This window comes from Eurytemora carolleeae, unplaced genomic scaffold, assembly GCF_000591075.1.
Source record: "Eurytemora carolleeae unplaced genomic scaffold, Eaff_2.0 scaffold147, whole genome shotgun sequence".
Lineage (NCBI taxonomy): Eukaryota > Metazoa > Arthropoda > Copepoda > Calanoida > Temoridae > Eurytemora > Eurytemora carolleeae.
The window spans coordinates 93417-115699 of record NW_019396103.1 but is presented as its reverse complement, the minus strand read 5'-3'; the positions used below and the strand labels follow the sequence as shown (position 1 = coordinate 115699).

At 33.6% G+C, this 22283-nt stretch overlaps 1 protein-coding gene across 2 annotated transcripts; it reads right to left on the bottom strand.

Annotated features, from left to right (window-relative positions):
* Window positions 1-11280: 11280 nt before the first annotated feature.
* On the bottom strand, window positions 11281-20032 carry LOC111695024 (aldehyde dehydrogenase, mitochondrial). Of its 2 annotated transcripts, none has more exons than XM_023464159.1 (14): window positions 19895-20032; window positions 19264-19330; window positions 18540-18728; window positions 18122-18257; window positions 17384-17485; window positions 16663-16755; window positions 16361-16412; window positions 15322-15404; window positions 14533-14667; window positions 13478-13647; window positions 12988-13092; window positions 12511-12585; window positions 11856-11922; window positions 11281-11470 (listed from the first exon to the last, which is right to left on the bottom strand). In XM_023464159.1, exons 1-14 carry the CDS (start codon window positions 20001-20003, stop codon window positions 11375-11377), a joined length of 1479 nt encoding a protein of 492 aa, XP_023319927.1. In that variant the 5' UTR covers window positions 20004-20032; the 3' UTR covers window positions 11281-11374. The 2 variants fall into 2 exon arrangements, with proteins under 2 accessions (XP_023319927.1, XP_023319928.1); XM_023464160.1 differs by lacking the exon at window positions 19895-20032 and adding an exon at window positions 19858-19882.
* Between the last annotated feature and the right edge of the window lie 2251 nt (window positions 20033-22283).

Below are 22283 nucleotides of genomic sequence, written 5' to 3'. Positions count from 1 at the left end.
GGCCTGTTATACGATGGCAAACTCTCGCTTGATCTTTTTTCCTTATTTGTGTTTTATATGGTTCATACATCGTTAAAGAACACGTTTATTGTCCAGCTGTAAAATATTTTAATCAATGCACTGGGTGCATACAACTATATCTTATACAATCATACATTGTGAAATGAATATATAATGATAATGAAAAATTAAACTCATTTTAATAATCTCTATTTGTTAAAACTTAGACAAAAGGAAACTAAGCTAATAAAGGTTAGGAGATATTAGGATATTAGGGTATTAGGATACAAGGATACAAGGATAGAAGAATACAAGAATACAAGGATACAAGGATACAATGATGCAAGGATACAAAGCTACAATGATACAAGGATACATGGATACACGGATACAATGACTACAGTATGTATGTTCAACCCAATCTATGGGTTTATCTAAGTGTGCCCGCGGGTGAATATATTCGACTGTTTTCATATTTATTTCTTTAAAGAGACAACTTGACAGCTCAGATCAGATAAAAATAGATGGATAGACAAATAGACAGATAGATAGGAAGAAAATGCACGGAATACAGGAACAAGGAGAGAAAATGATAGGATAAAAAAACAGGAAAGGTTCTCAAATAAACATATAAATGAAACAGTCCCAAAAAAAACTCATGCAATACACACAAAGATCGGTAGAAACTAAATTAGATAGTGATATATATATATATATATAAAGATAGATAGTTAGATAGATAGATAGGTAGATAGTTAGATAGTTAGATGAATATAGAGTTAGAGAAAGGTTAAATTAGAAATCTGATAAGGTCTCAAAACAAACAGCACTGGTGGGGTTTAGTGGAACAAAGATTAATCACTCTTCTCTTCTTTCCCTCTCTTATCTTTCATTATATCTTCCACCCCTAATTCTTGATCTCCAGCTTTTCTTATTCCACCCCTCATTCTTTATCTCTAGCTTTTCCTATTCCACCCCTCATTCTTGATCTCCAGCATTTCTTATTCCACCCCTCATTCTTTATCTCCAGCTTTTCCTATTCCACCCCTCATTCTTTATCTCTAGCTTTTCTTATTCCACCCCTCATTCTTTATCTCCAGCTTTTCTTATTCCACCCCTCATTCTTTATCTCCAGCTTTTCCTATTCCACCCCTCATTCTTTATCTCCAGCTTTTCATATTCCACCCCTCATTCTTTAATTCCAACTTTTCCTATTCCACCCCTCATTCTTTATCTCCAGCTCTTCTTATTCCACTCCTCATTCTTTATCTCCAGCTTTTCTTATTCCACGCCTCATTCTTTATCTCCAGCTTTTCTTATTCCACCCCTCATTCTTTATCTCCAGCTTTTCTTATTCCACCCCTCATTCTTTAATGCCAACTTTTTATATTCCACCCCTCATTCTTTATCTCCGGCTTTTCTTATTCCAATCCTCATTCTTTATCAACAGCTTTTCCTTTAGTAAAATAGTATTAAGCAAAGTAGATTTATGAATAATATTCTTGGTGTAGTTTAAGTAGAAGAAATAACGTTAAAAGTAGAAGTTTGTTTAGCTGTCTCTGATTTGCCAGAGATCGAAGATTAAATGTTTGTTTGGATTCGAAACCTTATTCTCTTCTCTAGTGAAACCTTAGAACACGGAGATATAAAGATATAAAGATACTGCTCTTAGAACTCAATCTTAGACAGATATACACATCCACATCTCAACTTACTTAACGTAGAGGAGAATTACCTGTACCTGTACCTGTACCTGTACCTGTACCTGTACCTGTACCTGTACCTGTACCTGTACCTGTACCTGTACTTGTACCTGTACCTGTACCTACCTGACTGAACTCCTAATGAATTGGTCACGGTTAACACCTTGAATTGATCACCTGAAGGAGGCGGAGATGTGTAAAGGAGGCGGGAATATTTAAAGGAGTTGTAAGGGGAGTAAGGGGCAAGGGTAATTGATTATCAATACTAAGGAGGCGCTCCTTACTATAAAGGTGTTCTGATATATGTTTGGAGTAAGAGAGGACGGTTTTCTCCAGGTGCTCCGGTTTAGAGGTGTAGGTTCAATATCAGATACTATCTTAGATCCTATCCTAGCAATCCTTCACTCATTATCATCCGATATATCCGGTGGGAGGGGAAGGGGGGGGAATTGCAGTAAAGGGGGGGGGGATTCAATCAGGAAAAGTAGATAGGTATGCTCCTTGAACATTATTTATAATTCTCTTCTGGGATTTGGAATGTATTGAAAAAGTATCTAGTGTAGAATTAAATTCAGATCAAGAATTAGAGAGTTGGACAAGGCGAGGGGGAGGGATGGGGGAGATTTATTGATGCTGAATGATCCAATTGGTGCAATTTGTAGGTATACTGCTGCAAGATATAAATCTGTTGAATTTGCAGTTCATCCAATTCATCAATGAGAAGTAGGGATAATTCCTAATTTAAATTTTCACGCAATTTTTTAATTTGATTATTTTCAGTGTTGAATTTACAGATTTCTATATTTTCATCTTTCATCAAGGACTATATTTATCTCCCTAAATTCAGAACCCGCCCCCCCCCCACACCCCACCCATATAAACATACAATAAAATAGTTTAGAAACCGTTAAATACAAATTATATGTTTACGAAAACTCGCGGAAAAGCACAAGGAGAAATTTTGGAAGCTTTACAGTCTTCAAATCTGGTGTTTCTAAATAATATTAAAGCATTCATCTCTTGAAGTTAGACATGAATTATTTATCAGTTAAAGTTAGACTTAAAGCATTCATCAGTTAAAGTTGAACTTGATGCATTTATCAGTAAACGTTGAACTTAAAGCATTCATCAGTTAAAACTGATCTGGAAACATTCATCAGTTAAAGTTGAACTGGAAGTATTCATCAGCTAAAGATAGTCTTGAAGCATTTATCAGTTAAAGTGGAACTTGATACATTTATCAGTTAAAGTTGAACTTAAAGCATTCATCAGTTAAAGTTGAACTTGAAACATTCATCAGTTAAAGTTAAACTTGAAGCAGTCATCAGTTAAAGTTAGACTTGAAGCATTTATCAGTTAAAGTTAGACTTGAAGCATTCATCAGTTAAAGTTGAACTTGAAGCATCCATCAGTCAAAGTTAGATTTGAAGCATTTATCAGTTAAAGATAGTCTTGAAGCATTTATCACTTCAAGTTGAACTTGATGCATTTATAAGTTAAAGTTAAACGTGAAGCATTTATCAGTTAAAGTTGAACTTAAAGCATTCATCAGTTAAAGATAACTTTGAAGCATTATCAGCTAAAGTTGTAGTATGGATTGCCTAATTAGGCAGGGCACGGACAACGCCGGATACTATTATTCAAGATTGGTATTCCATGAATTAGAAACTTTTATTTAGATTTATGGTAGATTTAACATTTTTTAGTGATCCAAAATTAATGGTATTTTTCCGCAATCAGTTATTAGGCTTTTAAGATGAGAGTAAGAAGAAATAATTTAGCATTCAAACTCGTCCTAGGTCATCATTACAGTATCGTCTTTTGTTGGTGCAACCATAAACATTTGATTTTCTTGTTTTAAACATTGCCCTCCTCCCCCTTTTTGTATTAGGTTAAATGTTTTGCTCCAAGGAAAGGTAGAAACTAGAGAAACTATAATAATCGGGTAAAAATAAACGCTTTAAAGCATAACTCCAATCCTTTGATCAATTTGATACACTTTTTAACATTTTCTCATTTTGAAGAATGTTTCCTGTATTGCATGAGAACATCATCTTGAAAGATTCTTTTGTGAAAACATTTTTATCTGACATATTTTTCAGATTTCGAAATTTTTATCTCTTGGTTTTGATATCTTTAAACCTTAATTGATAAATTACAATCCTTTGTACTCAAGTTTTTAATCTGAGTGGAAAGCAGGCAGACAAAAGAGCAAAATCATAATTTTGCAATTTTTGTGAGAAGATGTTAGACTTCCGCATTCCAGCTCTGCCTGGATCTAAAAACTATTGAAAATAAAAAATACGCAGAAAGATAAATAAATGTTGGGTTTTCGCAATACGAAAGAAAACTTTGCATTCTATATTCTCTTTGCTGCCCTTCACGTAATTTGTAGGAGTATGAATTTCTAATCAAGTTGGCGGTTTTTTTCTAATTTTCTTAAATCACTCTCTTCCTTTGCAAATTGCACAACCCATAGTTGTTGGTTCGAGGATATTATGCAACCTTACTCAGGGTACACTTGAACCTTATCTAAACTCTAGGTTGCCAAAACCCTAAAACTAGGTAAATAGACAACTTGAATATTATCCTTGTAAACCAACTTATTTGCATATTTCATTCATTGTTTAAAACGTATAAGAAAACTGAATATTTTTGGCAACGGTTTCTTCTTTTGACATAGATGTTTAAACTTATCCGCACCAATCATGAGAGCTGTGATACTAACACCAAAGATAACACAGATTGGACAACAAATTTGACATTGTTTAGGTCAGTTACTCATTACCTCGTTAAAGGGATTGAGAAAGAAGAAAATATGCTTGATGTTTCTTGTTAAAAGTGACTTTAAGATTTCTACTACAGAGATAAAATAGGAATTGACAACTTTCATATCTTTTTTCCAAATAAATAAAGCTGTCAAGGGTATGAATAAGGCATTTTACTTTTAAAAAGGCGTAAAAAGGCAGAAAAACTACGCAAAATAAGTTCTCAATTTCTTGTTCTATCTGAACAATCTGTGCACCACCCCCACGCAGTTAGTATCCGGTATATATTAAGATTATGCCCGAGGATTAAAACTAAACTTCTAGGTTTGCTCCCGGCAGGAGAAAATCAGTCGGGTCCTATTCTGGACAGAATGGTTCCAGGAGTCCAAGGATATAGAGATTTGTTTTCTTTACATCCTCTCATTCACTCATGTTCGTCTTCAATTACAAAGATAACTTTTCCGACATTTTCAAATTCTTTAATTTCTCTCTCTTCCCTTCTCCCCTCTCCCTGCCCCCCGGTGGACTTCTGACCAAAAATAACGTTTAGTTTTTCTTTTAATTTCTTTATTTATCTTTCCGTTCCTTTCCCTGTTCTCATCTCTCCTATTTTTTTTGTTTGAAGGGGGAATTTTTTTTGATCAATGGGATAAATATTTTTTTAAAATAACTTAAAGTTAAACCTTAATCCCAAAAAAATTCTCTACTTTTGGTGCCCAGTATGTTTGGCTATGCAGTGTGTTCAAGGCACAGCCTCCGGAGGGAAGGATGCAGTTTTCCGGCATTCAAGATTTATTTATTTTTACGAAAAAATCAATTAAAAATAAAAATACCGATCAATTTATAACCTACTAGTTGAAGTGCGCGATGATACCCGAGAAATTAAAAAAAAAGGTTGAAAAAAATCGAAATTTCAAATTTTTCCTAGTTTCTAATCTTTTGATTTATTTTGGATTTTTTCTTTTTTTCTTATTCTTTTGTTTTAAATATCACATTTTATTATTGTTTTCATTCAAAACGGTACAGGTTCATAGTGAAGGTAAAGGTAAAGGTACAGGATGACAGTGAAGGTAAAGGTAAAGGTACAGGTGGATTGTAAAGGTACAGGTACAGGTGGATTGTAAAGGTACAGGTGGCTTGTAAAGGTACAGGTACAAGTGGATTCTAAAGGTACAGGTACAGGTGGATTGTAAAGGTACAGATACAGGTGGATTGTAAAGGTAAAAGTGCAGGTGGATTGTGAAGGTACAGGTACAGTCGGATTGCAAAGGTACAGGTATAGGCGGATCGTAAAGGTACAGGTACAGGTGGATTGTAAAGGTAAAGGTACAGGTACAGGTAATGTACAGGTACAGGTGGATTGTAAAGGTACAGATACAGGTAGATTGTAAAGGTACAGGTACAGGTGAATTGTAAAGGTACAAGTACAGGTGGATTGTAAAGGTACAGGTACAGGTGGATTGTAAAGGTACAGGTACAGGTGGATTGTAAAGGTAAAGGTACAGGTGGATTGTAAAGGTATACTAGTAAACATGACCCCTGTTTAAAATATAAAATCCAACCTGTCCCAGAACAAGCATTGCACCCAAACATACCTGAACACTTTACAGTATGATATATAATTCACAAAAATAAAAATTTATTAAACATCAAGATAATTTTCCGTAAGGGCATTTAATACGATCTTATTAAGGTGCTTATTTAAATCGTTGACAATATATATATATCCCTGGGTATTTAGTGTATATTGGAGTGTATATATATATATACCTGTGGGAGGTCTATGGCTTGGGTCATACCTAACATCCGGTCTAAAGCTTTAATGTTTCATACCACCATAGAACAGAGGTTTCATAGTTCACACCGCCATAGAACAGAAGTTTAGTAGTTTATGCCACCATAGAACGGAGGTTTAGGAGTTAATGCCACCATAGAACGGAGGTTTAGGAGTTAATGCCACCATAGAACAGAAGTTTAGTAGTTCATGCCACCATAGAACAGAAGTTTAGTAGTTTATGCCACCATAGAACAGAAGTTTAGTAGTTTATACCACCATAGAACAGAGGTTTAGGAGTTCATGCCACCATAGAACACAGGCTTAATAGTTTATGCCACCATGGAACAGAGGTTTAGTAGTTTATGCCACCATAGAACACAGGTTTAATAGTTCACACCGCCATAGAACAGAAGTTTAGTAGTTTATGCCACCATAGAACACAGGTTCCATAGTTTGCACTATCATAGAATAGATACAAGTTTAATCTATATATATATATTTTATTGTTTGTGTTATGGTTGAATTTACTTCATCATAGAAAAGTTGAACCTGGATAGAGAGAATTCCTAGGATTTAACCAGATCGAATCAGGCTTAGCTGAACCAAGTCAATACACAGTAATCGGAGAAACTTATTATGTCACGCTAGAACAGGAAGAGAGAAAAGCATTGTTTTGAGCACCCCTCTTAACCTGCCCCCCTATCCCCCTTCCACCTCTACTCCACCTCTACACTCCCCCCCCCTGCATATTTCTGGCAAACCAACGGTTTGAATAACGAGCATATAACAAGTACCTAGTCATTTCCAAATATACAATGTACCCAGAGAAACCAATCCTTCAAGAATCCAAAAACCATTAAAGAATGAAAACCATTTTCTCGGTTGGTGTAAAAACCACATTCCGGAGTTCTTGAATTAAATCTTTTAAATGAAAACTTTTAATCTTGTCAATTCACTTTTCTGCTTTCTTTAATCTTCACTACTTCTCCCTAAACCTTACTCCTCCTCTTTTACTACACTTTACTCCGCTACTCTTCTACTGAATCTTACACCTCTCCTTTTCTACTGAACCTTACACCTCTCCTTTTCTACTAAACCTTACTCCTATTCTCTTCTACTGAACCTTACATCTATTCTTTTCTACTAAACCTTACTCCTCTTCTCTTCTACTAAACCTTACTCCTCTACTCTTCTACTGAACATCTATCCTTTTCTACTAAACCTTACTCCTCTTCTCTTCTACTAAACCTTACTCCTCTTCTCTTCTACTAAACCTTACTCCTCTACTCTTCTACTGAACATCTATCCTTTTCTTCTAAACCTTACTCCTCTTCTCTTCTACAAAACCTTATTTCTCTACTCTTCTATTAAACCTTACTCCTCTTCTCTTCTACAAAACCTTATTTCTCTACTCTGCTACTGAACCTTTCTCCTCTTTTCTTCTACAAAATCTTTCTTCTCTACTCTTCTACTGAACCTTACATCTCTCCTTTTCTACTAAACCTTACTCCTCTTCTCTTCTACTAAACCTTACTCCTCTACTCTTCTACTGAACCTTAAATCTATCCTTTTCTACTAAACTTTACTCCTCTCCTCTTCTACAAAACCTTATTTCTCTACTCTTCTACTAAACCTTACTCCTCTTCTCTTCTACTAAACGTTATTTCTCTACTCTTCTACTGAACCTTACTCTTCTCTTCTACAAAACCTTTCTTTTCTACTCTTCTACTGAACCTTACATCTCTCCTTTTCTACTAATCCTTACTTCCCTTCTCTTCTTCTAAACCTTACTTATTTACTCTTCTACTAAACCTTACTTCTTTCCTCTTCTACTAAGCCTTACTCCTCTACTCTTCTACTAAACCTTACTTCTATCCTTTTCTACTAAACCTAACTCCTCTACTCTTCTACTAAGCCTTATTCCTCTCCTCTTCTACTAAACCCAACTCCTCTCCTCTTCTACTAAGCCTTACTCCTTTCATCTTATATAAAACCTTACTCCTCTCCTCCTCCTACACTCGATTAAACATTACTCCGTTCACTAAACCTACCTTGACTCCAGGTGTCCAATAAACCAAGCTCAATTGTCCTAGCCCTAACCTAACCCTCTCTACTGTCTGTAGACTAATTTTCATCAAATCAAAACAAATTAAATGAACAATAAACCATTCTCAGCAGGCCCTCACCCCCCTCTCCTCCCCCCAACCCTCCAATTACTTTCTGTGATTTAAGGAGCCCATGGTGTAGTGTGAATTTTTTCGATATTTTTAAAGATTAAAGAGTTCATATAGCCATTGAGATACTTGTTGCACCTTTTCTCTCAGATCTATCACTGCCCCTCCTTTTCTGCATTAACCCCCCCCCCCCTCCGACTCACAGACCTAAACCATTCTCTTACCTAATCTCCATTCACTTGGCAATAATTAGCAGTAAGAGTCCTATTGTTATATAGTTACAAACCTTATACTTCATATAGTAGTATACACAAATACTAGACATTGTCTTTCAGATCAACTTTCTCTTCAACTGTATTTACGTTCTGTCAATGTTTTTCGACAAGGTTTTTCATAAATGTGTATTTTATGCGTCAATTTCTTACAAATAATAAGACAAAGATATCTTATATTAAAGGAATTGAGTCTCAATCACAAAGCTTGATTTTCTAATCCCTATATTTTTGCGACCAGGGGGGGATGATAGTTTCCTACCTGTGTGCTCAGTTAGTTGTGCTACACACATACAAATGTTTACTTCTAATGAAATACCTTAGATAATTCAAACTATGAATTCTGTTAGATCAAATAATCTAAGTTTTAAATATTAAAGGTTTACACCATCAGATTGCAAAAATGGGTTAGAAAATTTGAGTTTGTGGCAGAGCCTCAATTCCTTAGCAATAAACAACCTATCCTGTATCAATTTCAGCAGTAATACTGATCAAGAAGAAGAGGCTTTTAAAAAATAAGATGTTATGAATTTCTTGTATGTAATACAAAAATTTGCTTCTCTTATACTTGAGCGTAAAATGAAAACTAGAGGAGCTACAAGATCACAAAGTCGTGACCTTCTCCGTCTGTCTAATGGAGTGCAGTGAATAAACTTAAGCTTTATATAAACATGTGCTTTGTAGCTTTAAAGTCTTTATATATATTTTGGGTTACAAAAAAAATTATAGAAACCAAATTTAAGATCGGTCCGATCCGTTCTCAAAAAACTAATTATTTTCATGACAATGTAGATCTCCATGTAATTGTACGAGCTTGTTCACTGCCGGAAGATAATTATTTCAGGTTTGTAATCTGTCTGTACACTGTCTACTGTCTAGTCCAACCTTGTCTAGTTTGTCTAATGTTGATTATGTTTATTCAATATTTAGTCGGTTATATATATACTACATAGTTATAAAAACCAGTGTCCAACTTGTTGAAATCTCGATCATGATTGTTTTAGTTTAGGAGAAAATAAAGGAACTCATTTCTCGTAGCAAACTCTATATTTGACTTTTTCACAAAGGAATTGAGTTTTTGCCACAAACTCTGATTTTCTAATCTCTATATTTGTAACCCAATGTCGTAGACCTTAGATATTTCAAACTATTAATACTTATAGATAAAATAATCTAAGTTTGAAATATCAAAGGTTTGCACTATCAGGTTGCAAAGATATTGGGATCAGAAGATTTGAGTTTGTGGCAAAAACTCAATTCCAAATTTTCTGTTCCCATATATTATCTATTCATATATACTTTTTCCTCCTCTATTATATATATACATCATCATGACACTTATTGCTAAAATGTCGTTTTCATATTCCATTCTTATCTAGTTTTTAAATTATGTATTTTTTTCGTATATACTTTTCTTTAACATTTTACTTTCCTCTAAAATATATTTTTGTTTCCTTTATGTTTTACTTTCCTGTATATTTTACTTTCCTGTATCTTTAACTTTCATGTATATTTTACTTTCCTGTATCTTTTACTTTCCTCTATCTTTTACTTTCCCGTATCTTTTACTTTCCTTATAGAATTTCTAACTATTTTCTCGTTTTCGACTTAATTAATCCTCTCAAAAAAACCTGAATATATATACCATTTAAGGTTACACAAAACCTAACACCCTAAGAAGAATAACAAGAAATATTATATCGAACTATTAGGATTTTTGCAGACTATAAGCGGAAAACAGGGATAAGCCGGAGCCACTTACTGGCAAACAAGGACAGAGGGACTTCGATCAGAGAGATGGATTATGGACAGATGAAATATAGTCAAGCACTGCTAGGAACTACTTGCTACTTGCTCAGATTAAGGGACTATATAGTGGAAAAATATGCCTAGTGGATGAATTTCAAAAAACTGATGTAGACTGCAATAGGGGACTTTATATACATAGTCAATATGACTAAGCCAGGGACTAACAGACACTAAAAAATACATGAAAAGACACTAGAAGAACAGAATATTTTGCGCTTCTCGCACATGTTTAATTAATTTACTTATTTCGTTCTTTTAAAGCTGTTGAAAGTATATTTTTTTAAACACAAGAACATGCCATGGATATTTTAAGAATTTGGTATATTATTGAGCATAGAGCCAACCAACAATTAAAAAATCTGTTGTTTTACTTCAAATCCTAAAAACAGCGTTTTATTTGATTTTTATTTTGACAGGGGGGCTCTAGCCACTCCGTACTGGCCACCCAGCCCCTCAAAATCAAATTTTGCCCCCCCCCCCTCACAAAAGTGATAGTTGCTCCACTGTATATATTATATATTTTATATACCGAGAGAGGTAGATGTATAAATACATAAGTTTGATATTGAAGGTTATACCCAATACTCAGTCTGTAGATGGAGTCCTAAAATCCCGACCTTTTTCATCAATCATCATAAGAGTAATGGCGGATTGCAGCTGATGAGCTATGTTGGTGGACCCTGACGGAGAAAGTAATCAGATTTAAATTATCATTTCCTCTAATCACCGGCAGATGGCAATTCATCAACACATTCACAAAACAATGAAGCAATTTCGTAGCAAATCAAAATTTTATTTAGGTTTTGATTAAAGTTTTTACAAGAAAAATTTTACAAACAAATGCATTATTTTCAATCTTGGATTTTCTTGTTTAACTGTTCTTCTGTTGAAGAGCAATGGTGACAGTCTTAACTTCTGTATACGCTTCTAATCCATACTCTCCCAGCTCCCGTCCAATTCCAGACATCTAAATCATTAAGATTAAGAGACTGTACACGTATTGTCAAGTTACTCTTGACATTTATAGCGTGGCATGTCTAATTCACAACGTAACGTCTGAATGCTTTGACTGATCAAGAGTGAGTTAGATATCCATTTATTTCAATTTGACATTTGTGGTTTCACAATATAAAGGAATTTTTCTGCTGTGGAAACAATGGAAGAAATTAAACACTTTTCAGGCTAAAAAAAACGACAATATCTTCCACATTATTGAAGGTTTTAAGAGTGCAATTGTGCAGAGATGGCTATAATTTTTGATGAAGAATGAAAAATTTCAAAATGAACTAACGTTCGCATTTCTTTTCAGTCACGCCGTAAACGTCGATTAGAAAATTAAAAATTGTTTAAACCTTATATCCTCCGAATGGAGCTTGGGCTTCCAGGACATCATAGCAGTTGACCCATACAGTTCCAGCCCTAAATACAGAGAGACTTATTGGCTTCATGTTAAAAAAATCATCTTCAATTTGATTTTGATAGGAGAACTTGTAGAAAAATGGGACGAATCTCAGCTATTTTTCTTGCAGGTTATGTACGTAAAACTCTAGATATCTTAAGGTTTCAGATTTTGACTTGATTATCTTTAATGTTCAGAAAAAAAATTAATATATTTCTATTATTGGTTCACAGTCGTCATACTTAACATAACATTTCAGAAATACCATACAGTTGTTATTCATTAATACCCAGCAATGATATAGAATATAGAATATAATTATAGAAGAAGATATGATGATTAACCCAGGTATAAGGTTACACATGATTGTATCTCACGTCAAATTAGAGGTCGTGGTAAAAAATCCGTGATGCCTAATTCTAGAGCCCATTTTATTTGCTGCTATATATTTTTTCGTTTGAGTATTTTTTTCAAATTTTAAGCCCAGAAAATTATACTATTTTCGACGGATTTTGAAAAAAGGTAAAAACATGAATAAAATAATATTCTAATATACAGACAGGGTTTACTTCGTTGTAGTTAGTTTAACGTGATTTGAATTATTGTACCTGAGTGAGTTTGATATAAAGGTTGCATTATCCAGGTTCCTTGTAAACACTGCAGCAGCTAGTCCATACGAGTTCCTAGAATTTAGAAATCAGGATCAGTCATTAATATGAAAGATCTCATCTTAATTTAAAATTCAACAAATACCAGAGCTGGAAACTTTTGAATTGTGAAGATCGGGATTAATGCTTGATCCACTCTTTTTTTTAATCTCAAGATTAAATAATGCTTATTTTCATTTTGTTATTAATCTCCAGATTAATTAACTGATCGGGATTAAGGATATCCCATTAAAAAGTTTTCAGCTCTGATTACATTTGTTTCTAAACTCATATTTTTCACCTGTTTTCTTCAAGGGCAAATTTTGAGTATCAAAGCCTGTAGGGTAAAAAAGTTCATTTTTACCCTTGCAAATTTTAAAAATTATACTGAAAAATGCAAACCATTGAGTTAAAATCAATCAGGTTTAATGATATTACCTGTTGGCTCGATCAATAACTTCATCCACAGTTTTGAACTTCTGAATGACTTGAACAGGTCCAAAGATCTCTTCTTTACAGATTGTCATGTCATCAGTTACATCACTGAACAGTAAAATACAATTAAAGGGACTGTACAGGCATAATTTCAAGTGACTCTCCGTTTATAGAGTGGAATGTCTGATTAACAACTCTATCCCTCAAAGCGTTGTCTGTTCAGTTTACAATGTTAAAAACTGATTATTTTCAATTTTGGTTTCTTTACAAAAGTGACTCGCGCATTTCTGCTGCAGAAAACAATGAAGGAATTTTTATGATTAAATCCTTTTCACGTTAGAAAAATTACGTTATCGTCCACATTATCATATTATATCATAAAGGTTCCAAGGGTATCTTTGTGAGTCGGCTATGGCTCTCTTGCAATAGAGGGTCACTTGATAATATTACAGTTCCTTTAAGCAGTTTTATTTCTAACCAAAATCCAGCTGACCTGAATACGGTAGGTTGGACAAAGTAACCTTTATCACCCCAACTGGATCCACCGGCCCTCAGAGTCGCTCCCTCAGCTATCCCTGTCTTGATGTATCCTAGAACCTTCTTATGTTGAAGCTCATCAACCTGAGGTCCTTGCTCTATACCGGCCTGGAACGGGTTCCCAACCTGGATATATTAGGTTCAAAGTTTTCTTATTATATAAGAAGACCTATCAGACAGTGACCCAAAGGTTGCAAGCTCTCAAAAGAAAAAATGATGAGAATTTCAAAAATCAGTCCTAAAAAACTAAAGATGAAAAATTGCTTCAGAGATCTTTTAAAATGTCCATGTTCATGTGACCACAAAAAAGTATAAATGAGTTAGTGAGGCATTGTGACACTTCAAAGTCGACCAGGTCTTGAAAATTTATGCAATTTTTCATAGCAGTCTGGATCTAAGTAAGCAGGGTGTCTCAATTTCATTGTATTAATTTTAGCTATACTAGCATATTCTACTGGTCTTGCATGATGGTTTTATTCACAAACATATCATTTATTTCATTATTTATCAACCCCCTCCTCCTACATGACTTACTTACTCATCTCAACGAATATATCAAAGATGCCCTATATAGCTCTTGAACAACAATATCCTACGTGACCTAGTGGGGACCTCTCTGGCTAGCTTTCCAAAAATGCTCCTACTGGATCTTAAGTCTTAGATAATGACCTAGCTGTCGATTTAGCCGCAAACCTATCGTAGATTAAAATTCTTGACTAATGGTCCCTCGAAAAATTTTTCATGTGCATACTTTCGTGTTAGACCAAGCATTATTTGCAAAGGAAATGAGATCTACTCTGATTTCATAATCCCTTTATCTTTGCAACCCTATGTTGAATAGACTTATGATATTTCAAACAAACTATAAATTCTGTTAGGTCAAATTGTCTTAGTTTGTAATATCTAAAGATGTACACCATCAGGTGCAAGATAAAAGAATTATAAAACTTGAGTTTATCGCAAGAACTCAGTTTCTTTATCGTAGATTTACAGTTTGTATATACAACTAACCTTCCTAGCCAGTGCTCTAGCTGTCGCTTTCTCCACAAATGTATCGTATATTCCCTCCTGGACCATGAGCCTGGACCCAGCACAGCAGCATTGTCCCTGGTTGAAGAAAAGGGCAAAATGAGCCAATTCTACAGCCTAGGTCACCCAACCATCAATGTTTTAAGTTTAACAAAGGAATTGAGTCTTTGCCACAAACTCTGAATTTCTAATCACTATATCTTTGGAACCAAATGTTGCATACCTTAGATATTTCAAACTATGAATTCTGTTAGATCTACTAATCTGAGTTTGAAATATCAAAGGTTTACAACATCGAGTTATAAAGATATTGTGGTTTAAATATTTGATTTTGTTCCAAAGACTCAATTCCTTTAAGCAGATTTAAAAAAAATGGTTTTAACTTATACAAATTGTGTGCATGAATGTAATATCATGCAGTAGAGATTTTGATAATTTAAAGACATTCAAGACATCACAGACGTACGCACAGCCATCTCTCATGTAGATTAAGAAAAATCATAAAGCAAAGATTTAATCCACTTCCAAATATTTAAAAATTAATAACTTCTATCTTTAAAGCGACTGTTAAGATATTTTTGTATTGATGTAGGAACCGATTTCGTGCAAGTTTGAAACCAAATATTACTTTATACGTTTCAAGCTACACGGAAATGAAAATTAAATATCGGATAACTTGAATCCACTAATCAAAAATTGGTGCCTCCAACATTACTAAAATATCTGAACAATCCATTTTTTGGTTAAAAAATATATGGTTTGGATAATTTCCTTGTCAAGATCAGCATCATCTAGAACTATGAGAGGACTCTTCCCACCCAGCTCCAGGGTCACACGTTTCAGGTTGGAGGAACCTTAACAACATTAAACCAAGATTTAGAACAGATTTTTAATAACTATTGTTCTCTTCATTACAGGGAGGCAGTAGGGATGCAATAAATAAAGGAGGGAATTTTACATTGCTGAAGCTTCCTAAGACCATGCTGGGTCCTTATGGATCACGATAATAGCGAGGGATGCGTTTGAATCCATCAAAATCAATCTTTTTAAGGTTACAAAAACTGTAAACTCATATTTTTGAGTTCAGAAATAAAATCTAATTCATACTAACGGAGTTGTAAACCCGAAAATCCCTAGGGTTGCAATCGAACATTGCGACCCTAGTTTGAGGGTTGCAATGTAAAAATCAGGGATTCAATAGTCTCTTAATTTTGTTCAAAAGTTGTAAAAAATATTGTCTTAAGATTCGGAGTACATTAAAGAAAAATCGTTTCCCTTCTGAGAGAAAGCAAAACACTAAAAGATTTATTTGGTTAACATTAACTATCAGTGTTGACTAATTACAAAGTATACATTACTATGAGACGATCTTTCAAAGGGACTGTAAGGAGTAGTTTCCGGATACCCTATATACATGAAGATGACAACATGAACATTTTACAACGGTACCCATTCAAGCTTTGTCTGGACAAGTAATATTCAGAAATACATGTTGAAAATGTTGAAAACTGATTATTTTCAATTATGGTTTCTCAACAAAAGTTAACTGCACATTTCTACTGCAGGAAACAAATATAAATTATCAGAATTAAGCAATTCAAAGTTAAAAGAACGACATTAATAGTCAGAGAAAGGTTTCAAGGGTACCGTTGTGATTCGGGTATTGCAATTTTTACATTGAGGGTCACTTGAAATAATTCAAACAGTTTCTTTAAAGGAGACAATGTATTCTGTAAAATTGGAATTTATAGTTTAAATCCATAATTTTCCTCATCTACAAATGTTTATGTGGTTTAAGATGAAAACTTACCAGCAGCGTTCTGGATAATATGCCCAACCTCAGTTGACCCAGTAAACGCTACCTGAGCAAATGAAAATATTAAAAAATGCAAAAAAAAAAAAATTAAATGTTTAATCGAAATAGCAAGGATTCTTTTTTTGTTTAGCTTAGATTATATAACATTTTAAACGAAAACTGTACATGCAGGCCCAATTTTTTTTTTCGTTTGTTCTAAAACTTAAGAAGATAAAACATTAAAAAACATGTATTTCAACAACGCAATTTTTGTTATAATATAGATTCTTTGAAAAATTAATTATTTTTTATGACACCTTGTCTACATCCATATGCTCTGAGATTGCTGCTCCTGCAGTTGGACCGAATCCAGGTACTACATTGACCACGCCTGGGGGGAACCCTGCTTCCTAAATATTTCATAGTTTGTTAAATGTTATTTATTCTTAAGAAATTTATTTTTTAAATTTTATGGGAATACACAAACAGAATTAGGAAAATTAGTTTTCAAATCATAAAGATTGTAGATACATATTTTCATTTCTTTTAATCTTAATCTTAAGAATACATATTAATCAAAATTTAAGTCAAAGTGCAGACATAAAATCTAGATTTATCTTAATCAAAGAGCAAACATGAATTCCAGTTTTACCCTGATCAAAGAGCAAACATAAAGTCCAGTTTTACCTTAATCAAAGAGCAAACACAAAGTCAAGTTTTTCCTTAATCAAAGAGCAAACATAAAGTCCAGTTTTACCTTAATCAAAGAGCAAACATAAATTCCAGTTTTACCTTAATCAAATATCAAGCATAAAGTCCCGTTTTACTTTAATCAAAGAGCAAACATAAAGTCCAGTTTAACCTTAATCAAATAGCAAACATAAAGTTCAGTTTTACCTTAATCAAATAGCAGACATTAAGTCCAGTTTTACCTTAATCAAAGAGCAAAACATAAAGTCCAGTTTTACCTTAATCAAAGAGCAAACACAAAGTCCCGTTTTACCTTAATCAAAAAGCAAACATAAAGTCCAGTTTTACCTTGATCAAAGAACAAACATAAAGTCCAGTAAGAGGAGTCTGCTCCGCAAGTTTCATGACAACAACATTTCCAGTTGCTAGAGCAGGACCAAGCTTCCAAGCCTAGAAATCATTTTCAAAATATTTAATTCTATGTTTTTGTAAGTAGAATATAGTTCGGTAGACAATAGTTAAAGGTTGGGATAGGGTGGACTAAAGTATAATAAGATGAGTAGGGTTGACTGAAGTATATATAGAATAAGCAGAGTGGACTGAAGTATATATAGGATAAGCAGAGTGTGGACTAGAGTATATACATATACGTAGGATGAGTAGGGTGGACTGAAGTATATATAGGATGAGTAGGGTGGACTTAAGTATATATAAGATGAGTAGTATGGACTGAAGTATAATAGAATAACTGAGGTATGGGTAGGATGAGTAGGGTGGACTTAAGTTTATATAAGATGAGTAGGATGGACTGAATTATAATAGAATAACTGAGGTATATGAAGGATGAGTAGGGTGGACTGAAGTATATGGAGGATGAGTAGGGTGGAATGAAGTATATGTAGGATGATTAGGGTAGACTGAAGTATATGTAGGATGATTAGGGGGGTCTGAAGTATATGTAGGATGATTAGGGTGGACTGAAGTATATGTAGGATGATTAGGGTGGTCTGAAGTATATGTAGGATGATTAGGGTGGACTGAAGTATATGTAGGTTGATTAGGGTGGACTGAAACGATGGTTTTGACCTGCATAAGAAGAGGAAAGTTCCAAGGAATGATCTGACCACAGACTCCAATAGGTTCGTGTCTAGTGTAGCAGAGAACTGATCCGTCCATAGGTATAGTCTTACCATGGGTCTTATCCGCCCAACCAGCATAGTACCTAGGTATCATTATTATTGCTGTTATCATTATTATCATTGTCATTATTCTTAAGATTATGATCAATATTATTGCCATTATCATCAGTATTATTATTATTTTTATCATTATTATTATTATTATTAATATTATTATTATTATTATTATTATTATTATTATTATTATTATTATTATTATTATTATTATTATTACTATTATCATTATTAATATTATCATTATTTTCATCATTATTATTAATCTTATCATCATCATATTATTATTCCTTTTTTAAATTCCTCTATACCTGTAACACTTTATTACTAATCCCAGATCTATATTAAAAGCATCCAGGTATGGTTTTCCATTATCCAATGACTCGAGGGAGGCGAGGTACTCCCTGTTCCTCTCTATGAGGTCTGCCAGCCTGTAGAGCAGATGTCCACGCTGGGACGCATCCATAGTTCTCCAGGTACTACCGAGCTTAAATGCCTCCCTTAATAATTAAATTTATTATAAAACAATTAAGTTAGATTGTGATTCTTTTGTGATTGTGGAGGTTTGGACAAATTTAACTTCTAATTAATAAATTATCTAAACCCAGTTTTAAAAGTTTGATAAGATGTTACAAACCACCCATGACCTATTTGGTTCAGCTGTGTTAATAATGCGAGAATTCAGAGAATATTGTGTAAATTTTATTTTGTAAAATGTCTTATTCTAGTTTCCCATCGTTCTATTTTTGATATTATCTATCTATATAATAAAACAAGACATTCGTATATATGTACCATATAGACGGCCAAACGGCTGGACCGATTTGGCTCACATTTTTTGAGGTAACCCATGGATACCCTGGGAGTAGAATAGGCTAAAAAATTAAAAAATTTTAAAAGTTTATATTAAATTTTTTTTTATTCCACGGGCAACGCCGGGCACTTTAATTAAGTTTCAGATCAAGGTTATTATTTTAGTTCACGTTCGTCTTTAAAGCCTCATTTTTTTTGTTAATTCTGTTTAAAGATGTTTACCTGGCGGCTTGAACTGCCTTGTTGACATCTGCTTTGTCCCCCTCCTGGACCTGGGCAATCTCCTCGCCTGATTTGGAAATTTTTTTATATATATTTTTTTTAAATTTTAATTTTAACAATCTATATAATAAAACAATATATGTGTATATGTTGCGTATAGCCGGCCAAACTGCTGGAACGATTGGGCTGAATTTTTTGTGGACACTCATGGCCGGGGGATGTCATAGGCTAAAACAATTCAAAAAAAATTTTCAATTTTTTTCCACGGGCAACGCTGGGCCCTTCATTTATATTTATTTATTTATATTTTTATATTTTGTGTTCTCCAGTTTCTTCTTGTTCCTGCATCTTCCATCATGTTCGGCTAATTTTGAAAATAAACCTGATTTAGAGAAAAGATTTAAAATCTCATCCTTGGGACAGTAATAGGATTAAAGAAGATCGGATAGGATAAAAACCAGGTGGCCAATTGAAATATTAAATCTAGTTAAATCAATCAAATTAACCCCTTTTCAAAATAGCAAGTACATTTAACATTGTACACCAGAATTGTAAATTGTAAATAGGGTTCAGAGTAGAGAATGTATGGTATACCTGTAGCAGGGTTCAGAGTAGAGAATGTATGGTATACCTGTAGCAGGGTTCAGAGTAGAGAATGTCCGTCCTGACTCTGCATCCAGCCACTCATTGTTGATGAACAGCTGGGTGTACTTTATCTCAGGGTTGGGTATTCCGGCCATCTTTCTCTACACAACCAAAACTAGTTTAAACGAGTTTAGATGAACGAATCCTGTACAAGGAACTGGTAGTTCAGATGCACCTTAGTGTAATCTATAGATAAACTTATATTAGAGGAGTTCAGTTCGTACCCCTTGAACGATTTGCCTCAAGTTTTGATTGGAGAACTCAGTAGATCGGTCTTGCTTGATTTAATAAATTCTTAGGTTTGCGGGTTGACCAATTTAGAGAGAGATTAGTTTCCAGTCAAAGCTGGGTTCACAAGCTAGTATAGGATAGTTTAAAGATATTGTTGCTTAAATTAAGAAAACTGTTTGAAATCTATTTTCTATTTATCTTTTAAAAATTGTAGATATAAGTTAATATATTTATCAGTCTGATATATTTAAGTTAAAATACTTATCAGGTTGATGTATTTAATTTTAAAAAATTTGTTATTGTATAACTGCACATCTGCACTTGGATCCATAAAAAAGTGAAACATGAAGACGACATTTAAGAATTATTATGTATTTGATATTGTAATAAAGTAAATAGCTTTCTCAGAAAATCAACTGTATCAAGCGAAATGTACTGTTTACACTTTTGCTTTTTTTAATTAGACTATTTAAAACTGTACGCGTAATTTTATGTGACCCACCATGCAAAGATGGCAATGCACGATTTACAACGGTCTTGATTCTTAAAAGCTGTATCTGATCAAGTATGAATAAGATATCCATGTTTTTGTGTGCATTTTAACTGTTTGTTTTTATCTGTGGTTTCTCTGCAAAAGTTGTGAGTTTCTTAACCTTATCAGGAACAACGGAGAAATTATCGGAATTTAACAATTTGCGATTCAGAAGAAGCTACATTATCTTTCACATTTTAAATTGGGCATTGTTGGTTTTACATGGAGGGTCACTTGAAATTACGCATATAGTCCCTTTAAGGGAGAAACAAATTGGAGTTGGATGAATTAAAAGATTTAGTTTCTAACAAGGTTATTTAAATCTTTAAATCTGAAACCAATTTGTTTTCCAAAATCATGAATAAAACTTTTATAATAAAATTAGGCTAATAAATACAAGTTTCTATTTGAAAAGGCAACTAGTTAGAACACTGCCTGTTTAGAAACTGCTTACTGCGTTGTTCAGGCCAATACACAGGCAGTTACTAAGGGCAGTTTAAAACATATGATAAATCAATCATTGCTCTTAAAAAAATACAAATTATTTTTTTTTGGGTCATTTTATCATATCAACTTTGTGTGCTCTTTTTAATAAGAAAAATGACCCCCTCCCCCCTCGGAATTTATACAGTGATTTTTTCATTTTTATGCCAAAACCATGTTGGTTCGTAAAAAATGTGTTGCAAAATTTATGATTTTACATATTTTTATAAAAAATACTTAATAAAGTGGCACAGAAGAAAAATCTTTTTTTCAAATCTATTCTTGAAATTCAAAATTTAAGGACTAGAAGGTGCCTTTTCCCTATTTTTGCGCTCTTTATTTTTCTCGGGGCCCCCAACCCCCCTTTAGCCGCCTCTGCTTTCGGCGTGACAGATTTAAAACAGATTTTACGTAATTGAAAATATTGCGTACATTTTTTATCATTTAAGTACATGGGGTATACTACTGTGAGTAGTTTGATATAAGGAATCAATCCCTTTAATGGTTGAGAATCATCCAGAAAAGGCTTAATTTTTCTTTTAAGTCTGATACTTGTTTACATCCCTGTTCAACCACATGTACTCCTTTTGTATTTCAAAATAAACTTGGTTGCGTTTAATTCACGAAACCTCTTAATATTTTCCTATTCTCTGATTGCATACTTATTTCTATAATAGAGTTCAGGAGCTAATCATCTGTATTTTTCACAAATCATTTATCAATAAAAATGATAAGGAATTATTCTTTTTTTAGAATGATAATATGGGAAAATGTAAGATTGGGTTACAAGCAAGTAAGTTCTTTTATCAGGGAGATGAGAAAAGAAAATCAAATAGTTAACCTGATGAATTCAAATGTTGTAATTTCTCTAACTTTAAAGGATTGTATTTGCTAATAAAAGTTAAAGTGAAACTGTACTGCGTTATTTTTTCAAACAAGAATAAGCTGAAAATTTCATATTTGAGATGTTTCCTGGTTCCTGGTTTCTAGTTTCTGGTTTCTAGTTCCTTGCTCGTTGTCTTTGGTTCCTGGTTTCTGGTTCCTTGCTTCAGGTTCCTTTCTTCTGGTTCCTTGCTTCTGGTTCCTTGTTTCTGGTTCCTTACTAACTATTTCTGGTTCCTTGTTAATT